Source organism: Protopterus annectens, chromosome 1.part1 (assembly GCF_019279795.1).
Source record: "Protopterus annectens isolate FY-2018-M chromosome 1.part1, PAN1.0, whole genome shotgun sequence".
Classification (NCBI taxonomy): Eukaryota; Metazoa; Chordata; order Ceratodontiformes; family Protopteridae; genus Protopterus; species Protopterus annectens.
This window is the reverse complement of record NC_056726.1, coordinates 520946934-520971519: the sequence shown is the minus strand read 5'-3', so window position 1 is coordinate 520971519 and position 24586 is coordinate 520946934. Positions and strand designations below refer to the sequence as shown.

At 38.1% G+C, this 24586-nt stretch overlaps 1 protein-coding gene across 1 annotated transcript in view; it reads left to right on the top strand.

Annotated features, from left to right (window-relative positions):
• MAP3K5 (mitogen-activated protein kinase kinase kinase 5) overlaps positions 1 to 24586 on the top strand; it is a 2923819-nt gene that overhangs the window by 2327188 nt on the left and 572045 nt on the right. Inside the window, exon 18 of the mRNA XM_044087116.1 lies at positions 18359 to 18464. Coding sequence (XP_043943051.1) covers positions 18359 to 18464 — 106 coding nt within the window. The remainder of the gene's footprint in view (positions 1 to 18358; positions 18465 to 24586) is intronic.

The window sequence follows — 24586 nt, the reverse complement described above, 5'->3', positions numbered from 1 at the left end:
GTAAATTTGAAAAGTCCCTGAGGTTTCTTAAAAAAAAAAAAAAAAAAAAAAAGGTTTTTGTGGTCTTAAGATCCTTACATACCAAGAGACACTGGATGCCCTGCTCTGTCCCACAATGCCTTAGTTACCACACCATTAGAGATTCAATGCTCTGTGACCTAATATACCTCAGTAAGTTAAATAGCACAGCAAGTACTAGAACCAGACATCTGAACTTTCATCATCACATAAACAGAACACAACGGCAAGAGAGAGATTCGTAACCCAATGCCTCATCTTTTTTTGTAATAAACTACCTGTGCAGGTTAAACACTGTGATTCAGTTCTTCTGAGTAAACCTGGATCTCAGTTTTACACTGGGACATACTGGCCTTTCCCTCCTTGAAAAACAAGGTAAAGCCTCAGGGCAGGTATTGGTAAGATGTACATGATCACTTAGACTACGAATTGGTCTATAAAAAAAAATGAGTGGGCAGAAGAGGATGCTGAAAAAGTGAATTGCTAAATAAATGCATCCTGATTATTATCATCATCATTATTATTATTGTTACTGTTATTTTTCAGTAAGAGAAAAAATGTTTTCCAAATCCTGTCATCAAAGGAGCTCAAGACAATGAGATTGATATCAGTCCATTCACAGAAGAAAATTGTCTAAATGTAGTTCAGAAAAGTGGGGATTGTGGACTCTAATCCTAAACTTGTATGAAAAATGAAAGATGGTATGATGAATGCCACTGGCCTACATTTTAATAAGTTTTGGAGAAGTGTAAGGTTGCTGAAGACCACAAAATGCCAGAGACAGTTTCTTTTCACAAAAATTGTAACAGAATAGAAGCAGGAAACTACTGATCAGTCCGTCTGATTTGATCTGTTGAAAAAAAAAAAAATGGTGTTAGTGCAGAAGGAAAGAATGTTAAAATATCTGAAAGAAAACTGAGTGCCAGACTCAAAACAACACGGATTTTCAGCAGAAAGATGGTTTTAGTTCAGTAATTTTATGTGTCTTCCCCATTACTATCAAGCCCTTGTGCCATATTCACCCCTGTAATGTTCTTGACTGGGAGGCAAAAGCCAGGGATCATGGCCACCAGTTAGTGGGTCGGGGATTTCTGTGTGTGTTTGTGTTCGTATGTTTTCTAGCAACTACCCACTCCATTTTCCAGAAGGCACAATGCAATGCTGACTGCTCTGACTTGCTCTGCAAGCCCAAGATACTGGCTAGAAGGCATGCACATTCCTTGTTGGACTGGTGTCTGCTAGAATTCTAGTTCTGCCTTTTTCTAGGTGGGCTTCTGAAAAACTCTGTGCCCCAAATGGATGAGACTGCTTCAACTACTCAGTCGTGCCCCTCTCATGTTGGTTTCTCCAGTGCTTGGACCACTAATCAAGCTCATGTCTTCTGCGGTGGTGTTGGGACCAAAATATTTTTGTTATGTAGCTAGCAACAGAAGACATTTATGCTAGGTAAGTGATGAAGAATTATTTTATTTAATAATCAGGACTTTAAATCCTGTACAGTATGCGTTAATGTGCCCTACCTAGACATTAGCAAGGCATGTGACATGGTAGTAAATCTCAGCTGTATTAGACTGACTGGATCAGTGGAGATAGTATGAATGGTAAATGAAGTCTGCTCAAAGGAAAGAATGGTGATGAGTATGGTGCCACAGGCTCAGTGCTGATGTCAGACCTCTTTAAGTGGCATCAAAGAGCATCCAGAATTATTTATTTTTTGCTCCTGTCCACCTCTAACCATCAATCCCTCAGGCTGCTCCACTGACTCTTTCTTTACCCCATATGCAAAAGCCCTCTGGACATAATTAAGGGTGAGGACTGAGTATGTCAGGAGTGATGACATCATCTGTTTTGCAGACTTGGAGTTTTCTTTTTTTATAGCCCTGTCTCTCCTTTGCATTTGCAGACTAAGGGGTAAGCATGTAGTGTGCCACAGTGAAGGATTTCATCCATTTTCACTAGTGATGCAACTCTGATAGGCCCTGCCATGGCCTCCCACCTTGAAACAAGCAGATCTGCATGCTGTCTTGTGTCCTCCAGGAACTCTGTAGTAGACCTATCACCAAAGACATGCACATGTATCCCTCTCCTCTGAGAGAGGTGAGTACGCGTGGCCTTGTCATGCCTCTCTGTTTCTTGTGCCAACTTCCCCAGTGCACCTGATTCACACCTCTAAGAGCCTACGTACATCTTGCATTCCAGAACATTTTCTAAAAAATAAACTTAAAAGGCATAAGATAATCAGTTGTAAATATTTTATGAAGAAACAAAGGTATTAAAACTGTAAAAATAACAGTAATAAATATTTTTACAGTGGATAAGTCAGTGCATTCGTAGTATTTCCCATAAATACTATAATATATTATAATGCACACAAAACCCAAATTATATTTTCTGTAAACATTCACACACAATTTTTCACATCTTGAAAACTGTACAGCCTAAACGTGTATTTTCAGAACATTTTTGTTTTTTTCTAACACCTTTATTAAATTATCACTTAAGACATAGGCAAACATATAACAGAAAAAAACATTTTAACAGTTTTCCATTTAAATACAATATACATCACATATATTTTCTTTGCTACTATCATCAGTCCAACATTACAAAAAATGGTGAATTCCTGTCTTCCATAAACCTCACTCCTCATTCTGAACATTGATGCGTGTATTGTTTCCACAATTGCCATTTACTTCTAAGAAAGTTGCTCCTTCCTTTTTCTAAAGATCGCTCTCCCACTTCTTTTATCTATTTTATAATATTCAATACATCAAATACATTTGATGTTCACTTTTTCAAGTAATTGTTTTTTTAGCAGCCAAGATCATTCAAAACAGTTTTGTTAACCAAACATAAGCTTTCACGTGACAGCAATACAATATACATCACATATATTTTCTTTGCTACTATCATCAGTCCAACATTACAAAAAATGGTGAATTCCTGTCTTCCTTAAACCTCACTCCTCATTCTGAACATTGATGGCATGTATTGTTACCACAATTGCCATTTACTGTAAGAAAGTTGCTCCTTCCTTTTTCTAAAGAGCGCTCTCCCACTTCTATCTATTTTATAATATTCAGTACCTCAAATACATTTGATGTTCACCTTTTCAAGTAATTGTTTTTTTAGCAGCCAAGATCATTCAGAACAGTTTTGTTAACCAAACATAAGCTTTCACGTGACAGCAATACATTTTTCTATAAGCGCATGTTTATTGAGATATTTACAGAAATATGAAAACATGTGCTTAATTTTATAATTAGCAAAACAAATAATACTGGATCTTTCTCAATATGTGCAACTTACAGAGCAAATATCAAAGACTGTTGTCTTCTGCAGCATCTAAGGTTTCACGTAATGCCATGCAACAATTTTTAAGTCACTCAGATTTGAAATTATTAACTGCACGTGGAAATATTCTTTATTTTCATAATTACTAGCAGACAACTAGCAGTATTTCCAGTAGAGTGTGATATAGGCCAGCATTGATAATGAATTGTCCTCTTTCCCACACTGGTGTTTCACAGCATACAGCTGAATAACGACTCTCAGTTATGAAAATATGAACATAAATGTGAAAATATGAATTGTAAGTGGCAAACAAAGATTCATTTTTGCACTGCAGGACATCCTAGGCAAACAATCTTAGTATCATTTTGTTAATAACATCTTGCACTTTCCAAAGAAGCCAGACCCCAAAAAGTTCTGGATGCCATAAGGCAGTGTGGGTGTGCTCTAGTAGTACACAAAAAAGGCATTTTAAGCTACAGTGAGTTAACAGAGTGGCTGAAACCGTGATACTTCCATTGGTTTTCATTACTGAGTATTGTCCATACAGCATTAAGCAAAATATTTGGTCACTGCCATCTTCAGACAGGCCTTCTGGACCTAATCAGGTAAGTTCCCTTGTCATTTAATGACATTAATTACCTTTTACTCTAGTTTTGGATAAAAGCAGAAGTTTATCTTGGATTTTCTCCAGGACAGTTAAGAGGTAGTATAGAGCAGCTGCATGGTATTCAGGGTTGATAAACATGCTTCATTTAATTTTCAGCAACTTTAGTGCAATATCCATTTCTTAAAGTGACAAGACTGTCCAGATGTTATAATAATTGTTTGCATATGCCTTCTGAAAGACTGCATGGAGGTGGTTAGACTGTGGGCATTAGTAGTGTTGGATTGTTTGTGAAGCTCCTGCTTAGTTAGTAACCATAGAGCCCAGAAGTGGAGGTCAGCGTTAGACTTACATGTGAAATATTATTGTATTACATCAAGTCCCTTTCCATCCGTAAGGGGAACTAACCTTTACGGCATCACCCATCCAGCTGATATTCAGGACCACTAGTTCCATAAAGGTGCACTGTTTGCACAAACTCTCTTTTTTTGCAATGTTTGCCCCTTTGCTCCCACTGTCTGAAAATCATCAGACCCTAGCTTGATCTGTCAGCCCACTGGTTCTCATCACTTGGTGAAAGTCAACCAAGTGAAGATGTCATCCAGACAACCATCAGGGTGGCTCACAATTCTTTCATTTTTCTCCTCACCCCAAACTGTGTGTATACTTGCAAGGCACCAGTGAGGTATGTTCAGTGGGTTATCTGCAGATGCTGCCCTTCACTTCCAGAAGGGTAAGTCCCTCCAAGCAGCCCTTCCCCTCCTCAGCAACTAAACAAGTAGGCTCATTGGTCTCCACTAGGGAGATTTCACCTCTCTGCATACCTCTCAACTCCTTATGTCAAGAATTATGAACAAAGCCAAAAATAATGGTGGGGCAAAGGCCCAAAAGCAGAGACATTTTTTTTTAATTATTACTCTACTTTACTTAAAAAGCTAATAGAATAACACGCTTAGTACCAGCATTCATTGTATTAACAATAAAAAGTGCAAAGCTGTATAACCCATCCATCCGTTCTGCTTGATAATATTGAGTGATTGTAATTTTCATGAGTTTACCAGAAAATCAAAACTTTTTTGAGGGAATGGGTAAAGATGCGAGTCAAAAATTAGGGAGTGTTGAGAATCCATCCTATGTACATCATTGCAGAGGTTTCCTTTCAGTGTGAAAAATCACCCTCTCACACTTGATCATGGTCATATTGGTAAGAAAATTGCTAATCCAATGGCCAGGTTGCTAAATATGTATTGTGATTCTTGGCATACCATTCTTCCCAGATAGTTCAGTGTTTCTGGTTGGTTCAGTAAAAATTGGTTCATTGATTTAGTGTGCTGGCTGTTTTTTTTGGATTTTGGATTTTCATACCCATGCTCCCACTAGGTCAGACTTGTTTATGCTTTTCAGAATGTGGGGGGAGATATATCAAGGCCTTTGTTAGCAGTATTGACTGGTCTGTCTGTGTGTCTAAAGATAATGCTTGGCTTGTTTAAATGTTTGGAAGAAAGAACGTGGACATCAGGATTCTGTGTAGGATTGCATGGAAGGGGCTTGGTTGCTGTTTGTCTTTTTTTGGCTTTTCCCGGTTGGGGGTCGCCACAGCAGAATTCCAGTCCACTGATGATTGGCAGTAGATTTTTTATGGTGCCGAGTTGCCAGCCCGATGCCCAACCTTCACCGAAGGCACGCCCATTCACGCATGTCTTTCGGAGGCCACTCGACCGCGGGGAGGACATGCAGACTCCACACAGAAGGCACTCCAGCCATGAATCGAACAGGAGAACCTCTTGCTGTGAGGCAACAACGCTACCGCTGTATCACCGCGGCTTCCTAAGGGCTTGGTATTAATTACTGAGGGAGAGGTAAATGAAGATTGAGTAGTCCCATGGTGTTTATCTCCTCTTTTATTTAAACCAAAGAAATGTGGCACCCAAATTGTCTGTGAGAACACAAAGGCAAGGAATAGTTATATTGAGTCTGCCATGGTTTCATTGTGTAAGAGGTCAAAATGTTCAAATTAAAACTGAAAAAAAGACATGGTATCAGAGAGAGTAGACATAAACAGCTAGAGAAATGGCAGGGAAATGGTGAGTATAAATGTAAAAATAATTATATGAGTAATTTACCTTTAAAGTGTCCAGTGATAAAAGGATCATACAGAAAACTGTATCATTGATGGTGGAGGAAGGGCATTAGAAAAAGGGGTCCTCCAGGCAACTGAGATCAGCCAAGATAGTTCTGTTTGAATACTAGGAACTAATACTCCCCAGTTTTTGTAGAAAATGGGTCCTGAAAAGAAAGTAAATGATGCTGAAGTAAATATAGTGTAAAAGGTTAAGCTAATTTGAATTTGTGGTGTTGGCATAGGAACCTAGTACAATGCCATGAAGTAGATAAGACCCATGGCATATGTCAGTCATCTTCATCCAGGGACTAATTATAATTAAATAGGAGAAAGTAATTCCACCAGTGAAGTTAGTAATGCCCCTGTCATCATGAACTCATGACTTGCTTGTATCTCCTCCTTGCTAGTCTGCTTGCTATGTAGCAACTAACTCAAAAACTTGGTTCCAGTGAGCAAAGAACACACAACTTCCTTGCTGGGTTTCAGCACCTACCATGCATTTAGATCCACAGAGAGCTGGATGGGCATATCAGTATTTTATGTCCAGTTATCCATTATACCATATGGGAACTTGTAGAGGTCACGGTAACCGTCAGTAAAATCGTCTACCATTTCTTTGCCAACTATAGGTTCCCTTCTGTGTCCCCTCTGAGCAGGTTAATTATGCAAATTAATTGAAAAACTTTGTCAAACTGAATGCACTTATTATGAGTGACTATCCTATTGTATTATGAGTAGCTATCCCATTGTAAAATGGCATATTGTACAACTAAACAAAAACACTCAAATATTCCTCTGAGTTCTTAATGCTAATTCCTTTGATAATTTTTCCCCCTTCCCCGCCTTCTCTACTTTAGTACTTACAGTTTTGGCTTTATTGATGCCAAGTCTCAAGACAGTGACTTGGCTGGTTGAACTCCACTGGGTAATACCTAGTGCTCCCACTAGGTCTCAACCCTGTGCCCAGCTTACTATTAAAAATGTCTTTGCTTTGAGTTTTAGGCCGTGACTTGGGCACCAGTTGTTAGTTTGAGTCAGGCATTCTTGGAGAGTATTTGTGGCTATAGGGGATTCTATGACTGTGCTTAGTTCGCAATCCTCTGAGAGATTGGTCAGCCAGAGGCCATTGATATTAGCCTCAAGTTCAGAGAAGAAGATACTAAAAAGGAGCAGCCCCACTGATCTTCTTGTAGAGGTAGTCTCCTCTATTCTGACTTCTTGTGTCCCATATGTGACTCAGCTGGCTGTCCAGAGGGTGATGTAGAGGTTTATACTTAATCTTGTGAGCTTGTCATCAGTGCCTGAGGAGGGTATTATGTCGAACGCCTTGGCCAAGTCATAGTGAGCCTTGTGCAGCATTTTGCTCTCGTTCATTTCTTTTGTGACTTTCTTGAAGTCCACAAGGTTCAGCAGACATGATCTGTCCCTGATGAAACCAAACTGATTTTGGTCTAGGGGCTGAAGGTTTCCAATGTCATTATTTATCATATCTGTTATAATTCTTTTCATGGCTTTACATATGAGACTAGTTAGACTTACAGGTCAGTAGTTACCTGGGCCCATGGGTGGCCCTCCGTTGTGCTTTGGGCTTGACAGTAGCAGTCCTCCATTCACTTTGCACAAAGCCTGTTTGGAGGCAGTAGTTAAATAGCAATTCTATTGGGCCTGACTGGTGTCATGTTTCATGCAGTTTAGAAGACATACTGGGATATTATTGGGACCATCACTGCAATATGTTTGGCCTTGAAGAGAGCATTGAGGACCTCTTCCCTAGTGATAGTTGGAGAAGTTGTGGTTAGTGGTATTTCTTGAGATGTGTTAGGGGGGAAATGGGGTAAAGGTTGGAATTGAATTTATTGGCCAGTAGATTTGCTATATTATCCAGCTCAGTATAGATGGTTCCATTTATAATTAAGTCTGCACTTGTTGTTGTCTTTGAGGTAGTAGACGGGGCTAAAAAAATACCTTGTGCTTGTTCTTAGCCTAGAAGGCTAATTTAAACTCGTATTTGGCTTTGGTAAACTTAACTAGCTCCTTGAGTTGCTTATTTAGCTTGATGAGGGAGGTCTTACCTTGCTGGGCATTGCAATTCCTAAGTTTTCCTATGATGATTTTCATTTTGTTATACAACCTATTGATGCTGGGATTCCACCAGGGGGTTATAATGTTTCTGTAACCAGTTCTGCATAACTGGTGGTATTCCCTGAGTATGGTTAGGTTTGAAATTTTGCCAGGTTGTCATTCCTTGCTTTGGAAGTTTGCACTGTAACTTCCTATTGGTGGAATAAAATGATGTCCTCACATTTCAAACAAATGTTCATATCTCTGGAGTGGTAGAGGTTACTGAAAAAAGTGGAAATTTCAAACTCTTCAAACAAGCTCTTTTTATAGTGGTAGTATTCTTTAGATTTTTGGTGTTAAACAGAATTTTATGTCACAGTAAACACTGTAATTATTATGTTTGTAAACAACTTACAATATCTCAGCAACCATTCAAGTTGCACACATACTGTCATCAGCATTTATTTATCCAGCTATGATCTTTCATTTGAGGCTACACAGTTCTGTCCGTGCTACTTGAATGTCGATATTTTTAGAAAAACATGAAATTGTTTATATCAATAAATATATGAACACCAATTAATATCTCTTTGCCTGCACTACTCAGAGAGCAGATATCAATAAAGTTGTGTTTGCCATTGTGTACGTTTTAAGATAAAATATTTCAATAGTTTGTATATAGCACAGTTTTGGAATTATTAATGCAAAGATAAACAAGTATTGCTTGACACCTAGACAAGTCAGTAGGATGTAACTGCCGAAGCACCTGGAGGTGTCACTCAGCTGTAATGAGTTAGTAGTAGGAAATTTGCCTTGGAGTAATTCTTAAAAGTTCCCAGGTTAACTGGTGTCGTAGGTTTTATTTATTATTTTATGTAGCCTAATGATTCAACCTGACCAGTGTGGACGTTTCTCATGGGGATGGAGGGGGGTTGTGGTGTACAAATTTCACCTATATTGGTGAGTTGAGGATGTGTGCGCCCCTAGTTAGGGTACAGACTAGCTGGTCCAGGGCATTTGTGTTGAAAAAGTCCAGAAGTCTTTCAGCCTTAGAGTTTGGAGTTGTGTACGATTCCCAGTTTATAATGAGGTAGTTGAAGTTCCCCTTGAGTGTGATATTGGGTTGAATGAAGAGTGATTCCAGCACATTTGAGTAAGTGGTATGGATTTCCTGAGTCATAGAGGGGGACCTATAGCTTGCAAAGATATTGTATGGTACTTTGCTTATGGTGAGTTGCATGTGGATCGTATTGCTTGACTAGCCTTGAGATGTGTTTATTTCTGATGTAAATTGAGACACCTCCACCTTTTCTCCCTAGTTGTGCAGTAGCTGGTCTAAATGTGTTGAATGTGTTGTAGCCCTGCACTGCTGGAATGCTCCCTACAGCTTTAAACCATGTCTCTGTAACTACACAGATATCTACATTCTCCAGAATTAGTAGAATTTGCAAGGTGTGGAGTCTTTTGTTTAGACGGCTGGCATTGAGCAGTAACATCTTATATTATCCTGAGTAGACATAGCAGTGTTGGGTGGTTTATCAGGTTGACAATGCCTAAAAAAGGCTCTATGGGGTGGTTAATGTTTTAGCCAGTATTCAAAATCATAGAGAGGATGGTGCAGACCATCCTAGGAGCAGCATGATTTGTCAGTCATATCCTCTCGTGCTGACAAATATTGTACCGCCTTCAAATGACACCAAAAACTAAGCTAGTGACTAAAGTTAATTATCTTTTGTTCATATTGTGCCATTATCCTTGGAGAAAGCAGAATGCTGCTCAATGCTAGGCTCACACCAACCTGTGACAAACAATGCAAGTGCTCCATTATGTTTCTCTTCATACAGTCCAGGGAGCTATGTCTGGGCCATTTATGCCCATGTGGACTATAACTAAGTCATACTCATACTTTTGGTTTAATGACTTGAATGCATGCACGATTTGCATTATATTAAGTACCTTACATAACTGTTTTTAACTTGACAGTCCACTTAAAGTACTGTTAGTACCTTATGTAGCTGCCTACCTTTCCTCCCTTTTGACATATCGTTGTGTCCCACACAGAAGGAACCCTTCTGCATTGGAGCAACTGCAGCCTTTGTTTATGGAAAATTAGGCTTTGCCAAGCATTCTTGTAGTCAAGAATTCCTTTTCTTGCCACTCTTGAACCTCTCTTTTCAGTATCCAGCCATGTCCCTTTCAGATGCCATCCATTCCTGGCAGAAATCCACTTCCCCCTTAAAATGTTTCTCTGCAGCATATCCGCTTTGTCCTGTACACCAAATATGATCCATGATCCTGCTGGTTAGTTGATATAGACTTACTAAACCATGGATGGATACTGCCCATTAACCTTGTGTCTTTCATAAAAGTGAGCCTGCATAACTAAACTTAGCTGTATTCAATTCACGACCTAACCAATACATTGTGCACTGTCTATGCATAAAATATGTTTATTTTGCCTTTGTATTGCCCATCCATATTTTTTGTGGTGAAGCAGTGACAAGCATAGTAGTTTTTCTTTTAGACCCATTAGGTCAGTACTTTGCCCCTAATTTCTTCTCCTGAATTGCATGACTGTACATGGGTCACTTCAGGGACCACCCCTGACATTTTTTTGCATCCTTTTACATGGTCAATCCTGCATCTTGCATCACTAACCTTTTTTGTCACTTGAAAAATGATTAATCTTGCTAGATAATATACAATATCCACTGCAAACACTCAACTCTTAATTCTCTCCCAAAGTTTCAACTTGTTCCTTCTCTATACCAGAAAGCTAAAGTTGAGAATTATGACAAACGGTGAATGAGCAGTACGTATCATATGTAATGGTTAGTGAGAGGAACTCCTGCATTGAACAACAGTATGCATCTCAGAAAGTCATTTTCATGGCTACTGCAGTTTTCCATCTTTGAATAAAGCTTTTTTTTTTTTAAAGAACAACCAGTGTCTTTTTCTTCAGAAACGAGGGGATGATATCATAATTTAATTTGGAGTACTACAGGCAAGAAACCTTTAGGAGTCAGAAGGCACTTCTGGCTGGTAATTTTTAATGATTCCTAAAAGTCTGCTGTCTGTACCAGAAGGCTATGTGAATACAGTCTCCTAGTGGTTCTTCTGCCCTTTTAACTCTAATTTCCTGCAAATGTTCCTACACCAAATCCAGTGCCTTCCTTTTTGTGGCCTGTATCTCTGGTTGAGTTGTTACTCTTGCAGATTTTACAGTAGTATTGTCATGCTGAATCCTCTAATCTGCTGTAGATACAAATGCACAGCCTCTTCAGATGCACCAGGTCTTCTGATAACATAACCTGCAGTGGTTTCTGTATCACCCCCAGCAGCTAGAACACCTGCTTTTGTTTAGATTTTCTTATACTCAGACCTTCACACCTCACCTAATTTAATAGTGAGTCACTATTCCTACTCAAAAATGCAAAGCTCTTCTCTCTCTGTCTTGCATCCCTGTCCTTCCTGAATGCCCCATTTCCTGCGTATAGCCGGATCTCACTGGCTGAATCTGTTTGTATATGTTTCCACTGCTGCTCCATCTAGGTTATCTTATTTAGTCATCTTATATTTACCACAGCCAGCGTCTAGACTCATATGACACTTAAATCCTGCCTTGCATATATTGCTCTTGCTTGCTGACTGGATTCATATTTGCAGAATTCCTGCTTGTTTTTTTAATATCTTTATTTTTATTGTGTTTATTCATTTTTGTCATGCATTTTCTGATGTTCTTCGTGTTTCACTGTTGCAGTCATTACATTTGGGGTAATCTGCTGGCAGGTTGCCCTCAGTCGGCCTGATTAACAAAGTCTTGGATCCTGCATCGATTGCTGTCCCTTCTTCCATGACGTCAGGTCATCAGGGGTATAAAACATACAGCCAACGCCATTACATCAGTCTTTCTTGCCGCTCGGTGCCCGAAGCTGAAGCAGTTCGCAAGTGCCAGTCGGCTGACTCCTGAAATTCTCATTTTCGAGTTTCAGAACCGAAGTCTTCAACTAAAAGCTAAGTACCCCGTTGGGGAAACTTTTTCTTGCTCCTTACCGATGTCAGTAAAAGTTAATAATTGCAGTACTTGTGGGAAGCAAATACGTCTTAAGGGTTTTCATTTGCACTGTATTCCTTGCCTAGACCCTGATTATAACGTACCTTGCTGTCGGTTTTGTGCTAGATTTAATCAACGCACTATTAAATGTCGGTACATTTTTGCTTATAAATATTTTGGTTCATGATTTAACTATCCAGAAATGACATCGGTTAGCAGTCCAACTACCAGAATACCTAAGAAAACGCAAAGAAAAAAACAGAGACAGGCCGTCTATGTCCAAAACTGACAACGACACTTCTCCTAAGCCAGTCGCTAGTTCGCCGGTACTCAGTGAGGCATTTTTGCAGCCCCTGATGCCTGCTACTTTTGATTCGCATGCCTCTTCTGAGACCCATTCAGAGTCTGGTATGCCGCGAGATGCTTTAAGTATTGAACCTGCGGATGTCTCTACCTTAGATGGGTCCGGAGCCGCTGTGCAGGCACCGGCTTCTGAGGGTGTTTTCAGGCCTAAAAATGTGTATATTACACCAATGCCATCTTCACAACTAAGGCCAAAATCTACTTCTATGTCTAAAAAACCGACACTTGGGCCACATGTGCAGGCCCCTATTCCTAAAAACAAATGATCAAAATGGCTAAAGATTGAATTACCTTGATCAGGGGTAGCCAACCCCCTCCTGCTAAGAGACCTAGGCAAGACATTGATTATGCATCTTCTGATCAGGATTCTATTTCTTCTGATTCTTCTACTGAACAGGATTTATCTATATCTACTTATGAGGACTCTGACGGAGAAGATTCCATTCCTTCTGCTTCTCCCCCCCCCCCCCTGAGGATTTCTCTTTTGGGGAAACTTTACATACCTTAAGGGAACATTTCCACTGGGAAAGTCAGGATTTCTCTGAATTTAAAAAAGTGACTTAGGGATTTTCTTCTTCTTCCTCCTCAGCATAGGCCTTTGGCTATACCTCCTGTTCTAGACATTGATGATTTTTCAGAATCTAGTATGACTCCTGATTCTCTGCCTCCGGCTCCTAGTAAGCCAGACAGATACTACAGGGTTCCTGATTCCCACAAATTCCTTTTCAAAAATCCTTCTGCTGATCCTGAAACCATTTCTCAGGGTCCCAAGGGCATTAAGGCCTCTACTGCTAAAAATCCTACCCCTTCTGTTAGAGATTTCAGGGCGCTGGATAGATGGGGTAAGAAGGTTTACACTTCTGCAACCTTGGCAATCAGGGCTTTCAACTGTCTGTTTCATATGCTTAAATATCAACAGCATATCATGGGACTACTTAAACAGAAAATGATGTTAATCTCTGACTGTGTGGAAAATAAAGATTTGCAGGATTTATTACATTCAGCTGAACAAGTTGGAAAACATACTTTGCAATGTGGTTTTGATTCCTTGGAGGCCTCTTGCAGGGCTGCTGTAACCGGATCTGTGCTAAGAAGGCATGCTTGGCTCAAAGAGCAAACTCTGCCTGACTATGTTAAAGCAAAATTGTTGGATGCTCCTTTACAACAGGACCATATCTTTGGTAATAAGGCTGAAAATGTGTTAAAAAAGATGGAAGATAAAGCTAAATCTATGCAAACTGTGAAATATTTCTTACAAGTGCAATCTTCAAGATTTAGTAGGCACTGGCCTACTAAGAACTGGTCCTTTCCAGTCCCTTCGAGAGCCGCTCAAGTCAAATCCAGACATTCCAAAGGCTCCAGATTTCAGTCACAAGGAACTTTTAGAACAAAACAATGGGGTGCCTCCACCTCCAAATCTGGAAACAACAAGGCACCTCCCTATGGTAAACAGTCTCAATGACTTCCCTCTACAATCACCAAGCGCTTACCTTTTAGCCACCCCTTTGGGGAGAAAACTGGCACTTCATGCATGAAACTGGCAACTTATTACCCAGGACAAATGGGTTTTAAATATAGTATCCCAGGGATACAGATTTCATTTCCACATGTTGCCAATCCCAAACGGGTGGCCAGATCTGCCCCCAAATCAGTGGGCAGAGGCCCAGAAACAAGTTCTGTCCCTCTTGAACATGGGGGCTATTCAACCAGTACCAGAAGAGGAAAAGGGACAAGGTTTTTATTCTAGACTCTTCCTGGTACCCAGAAAAGACAAATCATGGTGTCCAATTCTGGACTTAACCACTCTTAACACATTTCTGGACATTCCAAAATTCAAAATGCTGACTCTTCAACAGTTACTTCCTATGCTAGGCAAAGATGCCTGGTTGATAACTCTAGACTTAAAAAAGGCTTACCTGCATATCCCAATCAGGGAATCTTGCAGAAGATACCTCTGCTTCAGAGCAGGCTACTTGCATTACCAGTTCTCTGCACTGCCCATTGGCTTATCTACTGCACCCAGGGTCTTCACAAAGTGCCTGTCTCCAGTAATTGCATTTTGCAGGCAAAGAAATATTCGAATGTATCCATACCTGGATGATTGTCTAATTCAGGCAGAAAACAAGGACATTCTTCTAAAGCATCTGGCGTTTGTAAAAAGGGCTCTAACTTGTCTAGGGTACACCATAAACAAAAAGAAATCACAACTGGTACCCTCTCAAAAAAATTACATTCTTGGGTGCAAGCTTGAATACAACTGCCAGGATGACTTAACTTGCGCCAGAAAAGCAAATTCAATTGGTGACTTACTTCAGACAGGTGGCCACAAAAACCCTGCAATCTGCAAGACAAATTCTGCAAGTCTTGGGGTTCATGGCCTCCTGCATTCTTCTAATTCCATGTGCAAGACTGCATATGAGGAAACTTCAGTGGTACTTAAAAAGTTTATGGAGTCAGCATTGTCACAGCTTGGAAACAATGATTCGTATTATACCTTGCCTGCAGCTAGAGTTCCTATGGTGGGCAGCAGCCTGCCACCAAAACAAGGGACTGCCATTCACTCCACCCCCTGCCACCCAAACCCTGACTACAGACGCATCAGACTATGCTTGGGGGGCTCATCTGGCAGGAAAGTGCATTCAGGGCAAATGAAGCCCAAATCAAATGCACCTACATATTAATCAGAAAGAGATGCTAGCTGTACAGAATGCACTGACGGCCTTCAAGGACTACCTTCATCCAGGACAACTAATGATAAAGACAGACAACACCACAGTTATGTGGTACATAAACTAGCAGGGGGGTACACATTCCTACTCCCTTTGCAGGCTAGCCATGGCATTGTGGAACACGGCCTTGATCTGTCAAATACAGCTACAAGCTGAATTCCTGCCAGGAAAGCTAAATACTCTGGCAGGTGAACTAAGCAGAAACCTTATGGACCCACACGAATGGAAACTGGAACCACAAGTTTTCAACATGTTGACACGCAAATGGGGGAGCCCAGACATAGATCTTTTTGCTTCACCCCAGAACTATTCATTTGGACAATTTCTGCACAAGAATTCATCACAAAAAAGCTTGGAAAGTGGATGGTCTATCATTCAGCTGGAAAAGCCCATCAGTCTATGCTTTTCCCCCTCTGCCTCTGCTCTCCAAAGTTCTACTAAAAGTCAGACAGGACAAACCAAAAATGATTCTGATTGCTCCAGACTGGCCTCGCCAGCACTGGTACCCACTCCTGCGCAATGTGTCACACCTTCCTCCGTGGCACCTGCCTCAGACACCTTACCTACTGTCTCAGCAGAACTACCACATTCTGTACACTCTGCTCCAAACTTTGAATCTTGCAGTGTGGCTAATCAACTAATTTCACCCTTGGCATCCCTCAGCAAACCTGTGGTGGATGTCATTTGGTGGATGTCATTTTGGAGGCTGGATGGCCTAGTACTAGAAAATCTCATGCTGACAAATGCTGAAGATTCTGTGCCTGGAACACCAATCACAAGGAATAAGCACAGCAATGCCCAATATTCCTCAGATTCTACAATACTTAACTGAGATGCTATTGAGCATTGAGAATGCCATTTCAGCTCATTACAACACAGAGCCTCCCCTCTTCTCCCATCCTCTGCTAAAGCAGTATCTCAGAGGGGCCAAAAATGTAAGACTTCCCAGGAGAGCGCCAACTCCTGAATGGGATCTCAGTTTTGTTTGGAAAAACTCACTCTCCCTCCTTTTGAGCCAGCTGCTACTACATACCTAAAATTTCTCTCCTGGAAAACAGCTTTCCTTTTAGCAGTCACCTCAGCTAGAAGGATTTCAGAATTACAGGCTCTTATGGCAGTGGAGACTTTCATTATTTTTTATCCAGACAGGGTCTCTCTCAGGACCAGTCCATCTTTCATGCCTAAGGTGGTATCCAGTGTGGATCTTAATCAGACCATTCATCTGCCAACTTTCTTTCCCAATCCACAGAACAAGTCTGAGCGGATTCTGCATTCATTGGATGTACACAGACCACTTAGATTATACTTAAACAGGACAAAAGCTCTAAGAAAATCTGAACAACTATTGGTGGCATTTGCTGCAGGGACAGAGGGAAAGGCTATTTCAAAGCAGACTATTTCCAAATGGATAAGCCATTGTATTCGTTTCTGCTATATGCACCATGGTAAACCTATCCCCAAGGGGATCGGATCTCATTTCACCAGGGCTGCATCTACTTCTGCAGCCTTTCTCAAAGGGGTTCCTACCAGAGACATTCTAGAAGCTGCTACCTGGAGCTCAGTTCATACTTTCACCAAACATAACCATTTACCTCTCTTCTCTAAATCCAGAGCTGGCTTTGCCACTGCTGTAATGCAGGGCCTTATAGCTGCTCTTAATGCTGTATAAATCCATCCTCCCAACCACAGCTTTGGGATTCTACCCAAATGTAATAACTGCAACAGTGAAACACGAAAAACATAGTACAGTTGTGTACACTTACCATAAATGTAGATGTTAGAGTGTATTCACTGTTGCAGTCCTGGTTACCCACCCTCCAGCTCCCTGTTTTTCTCTTACTATACCTCTCCTTTCTTTTACTATTCTTAAAAGCCTTTTTGGTGTATTTGCTTTTGTTTGGAGGTATATTTTTTGTGTTTTAAATTATATATATATATATATATATATATATATATATATATATATATATTGCTCTCCATTTGGGGGGCACCTGACTCTGGGGCAAGAAAGACTGATGTAATGGCATCGGCTGCATGTTTTATACCCCTGATGACCTGACGTCATGGAAGAAGGGACAGCAACCGACACAGGACCCAAGACTTTGTTAATCAGGCCGACTGAGGGCAACTTGCCAGCATATTACCCAAATGTAATGACTGCAACAGTGAATACACTCGAACATCTACATTTATGGTAAGTGTACACAACTGTACTTTGTTCTTCTCACTACTATTACATATTAGAAATTATGGGTCATATTCACCAAATGCACTTTCCTTTAGATGGTATTTATATTTGAAAATATCAAGGAATATTGAACACAAAATTCTACTCTCATTTATTAGTCACTTCTCCAAAAACACCTGCTGGTATTTGGAAAGCAATGGATCATTTTTGTTTGTAGCTGTGTGAAGGATTTCTAACTAAAATTACTTTCTTATAAATTAATCATATGAGCTTGAAGAAAAATACAGCTGCAGAATACGCCTTTATTATTTATGAAATGTTATTGGGCAGTAGATCTACTAAGCAGTCCTTCCATCTGATAATAAGATACAATCCTGTGTCTACCGTTGCAGTTACTGCCTTAACAAGCAGTAGTACCATAGTGAGTGGTAATATGTTTAATATGTCTTCAGGAAGTGAGAGTAACGGACCAAAGGCCAACATTTGCACATTGTAACACATTTAAATCTTTTAGTAGCAGTGCTATTTGCCTGTATGTACTATGCGCATAATTAAACATCATTTGGGACATTTAAGAGTTTTATCTGTATTTTAAATGATAAATATTCATGACAAGACTGTTCACAATGTTTCGGTCACCGAAATGTTTTAAATTTGAAAATGAAGTAATGGTATTTATGTGTGCTTTACAAACCTTCTGATGCTGCCATGTATTGTACTGAGATTAAGTTATAGGTCAAAAGTTTGCAGGTTTACAAATTTCAACTTTTAGTGTAGCCATTCTGTCTTATTAAAAACACTATAAACTTAGGGCAAAAACAAATCTCATCAACTTGTTTATCTGTTGGTTAGTAGATTAAAAAATGTTTACACATTAGCATCTTAAGCAAAATAATTTAGATTATAAATTTGTTTTCCACTTTAGGGAGACAACGTGTTGATAAACACATACAGTGGAGTACTTAAAATTTCTGATTTTGGAACCTCAAAGAGACTTGCTGGAATTAACCCTTGCACAGAAACATTTGCTGGTATGTAGTAAACGTTTACAGTAATCATGTTGTCCACAGAGAAATAAAAGAAGAAATGTTGACATTTTTGGTTCTGCATTGCTCGTGATAGATGTGATAGGTTTTTGTACACATGCTTGCCTGCAAGGACTAATTGGCTTGACCACATGTTGGCCTCCCTCTGTTAAGAGCTTGGAGATGGCTTTTCACTGTAATGATAACCACACCTTGAACAAAAAACTAAAAACTGTTACTGAGTTAAATGCTGTTCATTTCTAAATGCATTAACATTCTTATGTATTAACTGATGCTTTATTTGCTGTCATACTGATAAAAAGCATTCTTACATTATGCTTTTGACGTCACAACACTTTTCTGTCTTTTTTTTTTTTTTAACAACAGACTTTAGCTTCATTTAAATCTTGCACACGTCCAGAGCTTTCAAAACTTTCATCCTATCCTACCTACTGTTGACAAGGTGCTGTAAAAATAATTTATATCTATATATCAAAGCTATATTCAACAATACCATCTCCTTACAGTAAAACAACATGAAGTATGGACATGTCATAATAAATTATGACAATTTGCTGCCTAACTGATGACATTCTTTTCAACATGGACAAAAGTAACTTGACAGGAACAGTATTTATTGACCTCACAAAAGCTTTTGACCTCATCAACCACCAGCCACTCCTTTTTTTGTCTTCAGAATGTTGGCATTAGTAACACATCCATCACCTGTTTGCAAGACCTTTGTCAAAAAGATTTTTCTCAGTTAAATTACATTATTCTTTTTCTCAGCCCAAACTTCTTTCAGTGGGAGTACCCCAAGGATCATCTGTCTTAACTCCTGTTCTCTTCCCAGTTTTCATTAATGGCTATGTTATGACTTTCCTACTGTACAACTCATCCTCTACTCTGATGATATCGTACTCTTTAGGTCCAGCAGTATCCACTCTGCAATTGAAACACAACTACAAAAAGACCTCAACTCCATCAAGTCCTGGCTCGTTAATCTCAAAGTAACACTTAAAGCTATAGAAACGAAAAAACATGCTATTTGGCACTACCTAAAAACTTTAAAAAAAAAATCACAACCCTTTGTGGTGTGTGTGTGTGTGTGTGTGTGTGTGTGTGTGTGTGTGTGTGTGTGTGTGTGTGTGTGTGTGTGTGTATATATCTATATATATATATATATATATAATGTATATATATATATAATGTATATATATATATATATATAATGTATATATATATATATATATATGGAGACCAGAACATCGATGTTCAGAACATCAAAAATTCAAAATGAACCATAAAAAAAAAAAATCACAAACACTATGTTATGCATGGGGGCTCCATCCCCCCATGTGGGGGGCTGTGCCCCCCACACCTCCCCTACTTTAATATTCATACTCTGAGATCTCACTACAGTGGAGTAAGGGAAATCTCCCATTTACCGCTATATGCGGTAGCGCTAAACGGGAGATTTCCCGTACCCTACCTGCAATGCCAACACTCAGATGGTACACAAACACACAACATGCAGGGCACCTTGCTGCCCTGCATACACACCCAACATTCCACAATCTCACTTACCTGCCACTTCCACTTTAAACCTTCGATATTCTGAACACCGATGTTCTGGTCTCGATGATCAGAACTTCAATGATCTGAACATTCGATGATTTAAAGGGAACCCATATAGATATATATATAGATAGATATATAGATATATATATATATATATATATATATATATATATATATATATATATATATATATATATATATATATATATATATATAAGCAGCCAACTCCTTCAAATACCTTGGTTTGTGGCTAGACCAGTCACGGACATTCAGTACCCATATAGAAAAATTGAGGACAAACATTAACTCACTCCTCTTCTGCGCCAGGAAAATTTCACATATATAACCAAACCAGCCAGGGTAGCTTTAGGCAAATTATTTTTTCTGGCCCAGCTTGAATATGGACTAGTCAAAATGGCTGCAGCCTCTACGAAAAGCCCATCCAAACTATATTGAAAACAAAGTCTGCTGCTTCATCACTGACTGGTTCTCAAAAAAGCCAAATGGATCCCAGTGCATCTCAGTGTAGACCTGCTACTGGGCTCTCATATCTTCAAAGGTCTCCAACTTAACTGATTCTCACCATTAGTTGCTAAAATTAATACTAAACACACACAACAACCTCAGATACTTATTTCAAACAACCCTCCCCTGAACCCCCACAAAAACAAGGCTACAGTGCACCAACCACTATTTCTTCATCCTTGCTCCTAAATATGGGAATCCATCCCCAACCTCCTAAAGGTACTACAATTCCCCTTACCCGCATTCATAGCTGAACTTAACAAAATTCCTCCACACCAAATCAAGCTACAGTTGCCCCACAGCAGGCTAAATTACACAAAGGGGTCTTTCTCTCCCTCAACTAATAACAGCTCCCAACACCCCCACCCTCCCCTTTCCTGATTCTCATTACCCCGCAGGATTTTTACCATGATGTAAACCTGAATCATAATCTTGCCCGATTCTCTGCTGACAAACGGAACTTGTATGTGGTATCAGAGAATAATATTTATTATATCTTTGGATGAAACTGATTTGATATTGGAAAAGGCTATGTGTGTGGACAAAGCAGCAGAATTAAGGAGTACTGAAATAAATGATATTTTGGAAGATTTTTATTTTTTTACATTTGTTTACTGGGATGCTGACCATAACCGACCATTTGAAGGTACAGCATGAATGACATAATTCACAAAGAAAAGAATGAGAACAGAGAAGCAGGAAGCTGTACATATCAAAACAGAACAGAAAGAAACAATATGTAACAAAAAAAATGTACAGTAGTAATTAATGGATACAGAAACATTTATTAGAGTAATGCAAATTTTGCAATTCACAAGATTATGCTTTAGGTTTACATCATGGTAGAAATACCATGGGGTAATGAGGATTACAAAAATTAAAATGAGTAAGCAAAAAGCAAAAGGAGAGGAGTAAATGAACAAAAGAAAATTGTAGTAGTAGTAGTAACAGAAGAAAAAAAATAGATGAGAAAAAATAGTAAAGGGGACATAGAAGAAGGTTTTGAAATAAGTGATGAAGGCATAAATTGGGAGGTAGTAAAAGAAAAAAAGAATTATATTGGTAAAAGGGTAAAAGACAAATAAGGAAATGTGAAGGGATAACTACAAAAGGAAAAAGAAAGGAAATGGATGAAAAAGAATGCATACAGCTAATGATTGGGGGTTGGTATAATGATTAAGGTGTTTGTCTCGCATATAAAAGGTACAATGTTTGATTCTCACCTTTTGTAGGAAAATTGGCTAGGTTTAGAATGGCTTATTAAGAAAGCTGACCTACTAATTAGCTATGAACTTATGAAAGCATGCATCTAAGGAAAAGGGAAAATTAAAATTTTAGTGCTTTCTGTAAATGTGAATAGTATTAAGAATGTGGTAAGAAGAATAGGGATTTTGTAGTGGTATAATGCATGTGATGTAGATGCAATTGTATAAGAAGAGACAGGATTTGTAACAAATGAAGAATGATTACAGAGAAACTATGGGGAGGAAAGATCATCTGGAATTTGGGAAATGAGAGATGTTATGGAATAGCCATGGTCTGTAGAATTACAGTAAAGATATTGGATGTAACTTTAGCGAAAATGGGAAGGTTAACCATTGTAGATTTAAATGGAAAGAGCAAGTATATAGAATTATAACATATGCCTATACTTATTGTAAAAAGGGAAAGCTTATTTAATCAGATTGTATATTATGTAGTGATAAATATGGGTATTATAATAGCAGGAGACTTATTGTGAATTGAGGCACATATAAAAACAAAATAAATTATATAAGAAAAATGTTAGAAGTTATCAGAAGGTTTAGTTATAGGAGAAGGTGAGGTAGTTGAAACAGGATTTTCTGATCATGTACTATGGATAGAGATGAAGGAAAACCATGAATATATAAAAACAGGCAAAGGAAAAAAATGGATAAATGAGAAAGCATGGAGTGAAGAATGAAACAGATTAGTAATATGGCTGGAATTGTAGATATTTAAGGAAAGTATATAAAACATGCTTTTTACAATGACATTATGCTGTGAGAAAAGTAGAGAAAGAAAAATATAAAATAACTTATAAAGATGCACTTGAAGATTTAAAACCTAAAGATAGGAAGTATTTTGACAAAGCAAAAAGAATAAAAAACGTAAAAGGAGAAATTGAATTCAGGAAAAGATTGTGAATAGTGTAGTACAATATGTACAAGAAATCTTTAAAAAAGAAAGTAGTGAATAAAACCTAGAAAGTAAAAAAAAAAAAAAAGTTAACATAAAGAGTTGGAAATTGTGATTTCTTTGAATGAGCTAGGTAAAGTATTAGAACATGTAAATATAGATTCAGCTACAGGACCAGGTGGAATAGGGTATGAAATGAATAAAAATGTAAGGGATTGGCAAAAATATATATATTTTAAAAATTTTGAATGAGTGGTTAAATTAAGGTTTTATGTATCGAGAATTATGTAGTTGAACACTTAAATTCATATGGAAGAAGGAATATAGACAATTAAAAACTGGAGGCCAATAGTATTGAATAATAATGATTATAAGATCTTTATGAAAAAATACAAGAGATTTGAAATTAAAATGAAAAATATGGAAGATGCTCTATATAATTTAAAGGGGAAGGGCTGTCAAGAATTATTAATGATAGAGAACTTGTGAATAATATGAATAGAAAAGCAAAAATCATGATGGAAACCTTAATAAGGCATTTGACACCATTACACATGAAATGTTTTGGGTAATAAAAAATGTGAGAAAATTTTGTATGTCAGTATATAGTAATAAATTAATAATACTTGTAAATCACTGGTTAAGCCATGAGGTGCATATGAAGAGTGGTATAAGACAGGGATTTTCAATGAGTTGTATATTCTTTGCATTAGTTATGAATGTGATAGCATGTGAAATGAATTGCAAAATGAAGGAGGTGGGGTATATAACACCTGAAGTGTTAAGAATTCCAGTTTTGTTAATATATGTAGATGACATTATAATAATTGCAAAAAGAATTTGGATGAAATAATTAATTTGCACAAATGAGTTTCTAGAGGTAACAGGAATGGCATTAAATAAAGAGAAAAGTAAATATTTTGGTGATTTAGTAAAGCTAAGGGATATATATTTTACAGTGAATTAAATGTCTGTATTAGGCATAAAATTTGGGAATAAACATGCAAGTAGAATTTAATGGGAAAAATAATATAAATAAAAAAAACACATTTTCTGGAGAACATATAAATTAGCATTTGGAAAAAAAGCGTATTGGATAAATTTAGTACTTATGGGAAAATAGCATACTTAGTAAGTGTATTTATGCCGCCAACAGTATTTAAAAAGGAATTATTGCAGATATTTTTATTTATATGGGGTTCTAGATTATACCCAGTAAAAAGAGGAGTTTTGTATGTAAATAAAGAAGATGGTTTAGGGTTAAATAATCCAGTGGTATATGCTGCTTCATTAAATTTGTACAAAGTGTTAAAGTGGATAAATGAAAAAGATGAGGCATTATTAGTAAACATATATAAATATAAGTATGATACATTTTGGGGTATGATAAAGAGTAAAAGAGAAAAGGAGTGTATAAATGAAATAAAATGTTACCAAGAAAAAAGTATTTACATGAAGAATAAAAATTGATGACACAGAAAAAAAGTATGGTATAAGAATGTAATGATAAAAGATTACTATGTAAAACCATGGAGAAATCTGTCAGGTGAATAAATGACAGCTATAAAAATAAGAAGCCAATAGTGAAATTAGAAAGTAGAATGTCAAGATTTTTGTGGAGACTGGTAATAAATGGTCAGTAAAAGGAAATATGCCCTATAAAAAGAAAAGTAATGGAATACATTTATATTGTCAAGAAGAAGAAACTATGGCACACGTTTTTGAAATGTAAAATAGTAAAAAAGTTATGGGGAAAACTATGTAAAGCAGATTTAGCAGATCTTTTGAATATATAAAAAGAAGGGGATAAAATAAATATGGATGTAATTAAATATGGATATTTTAAGAATAGAAGTAAAGAA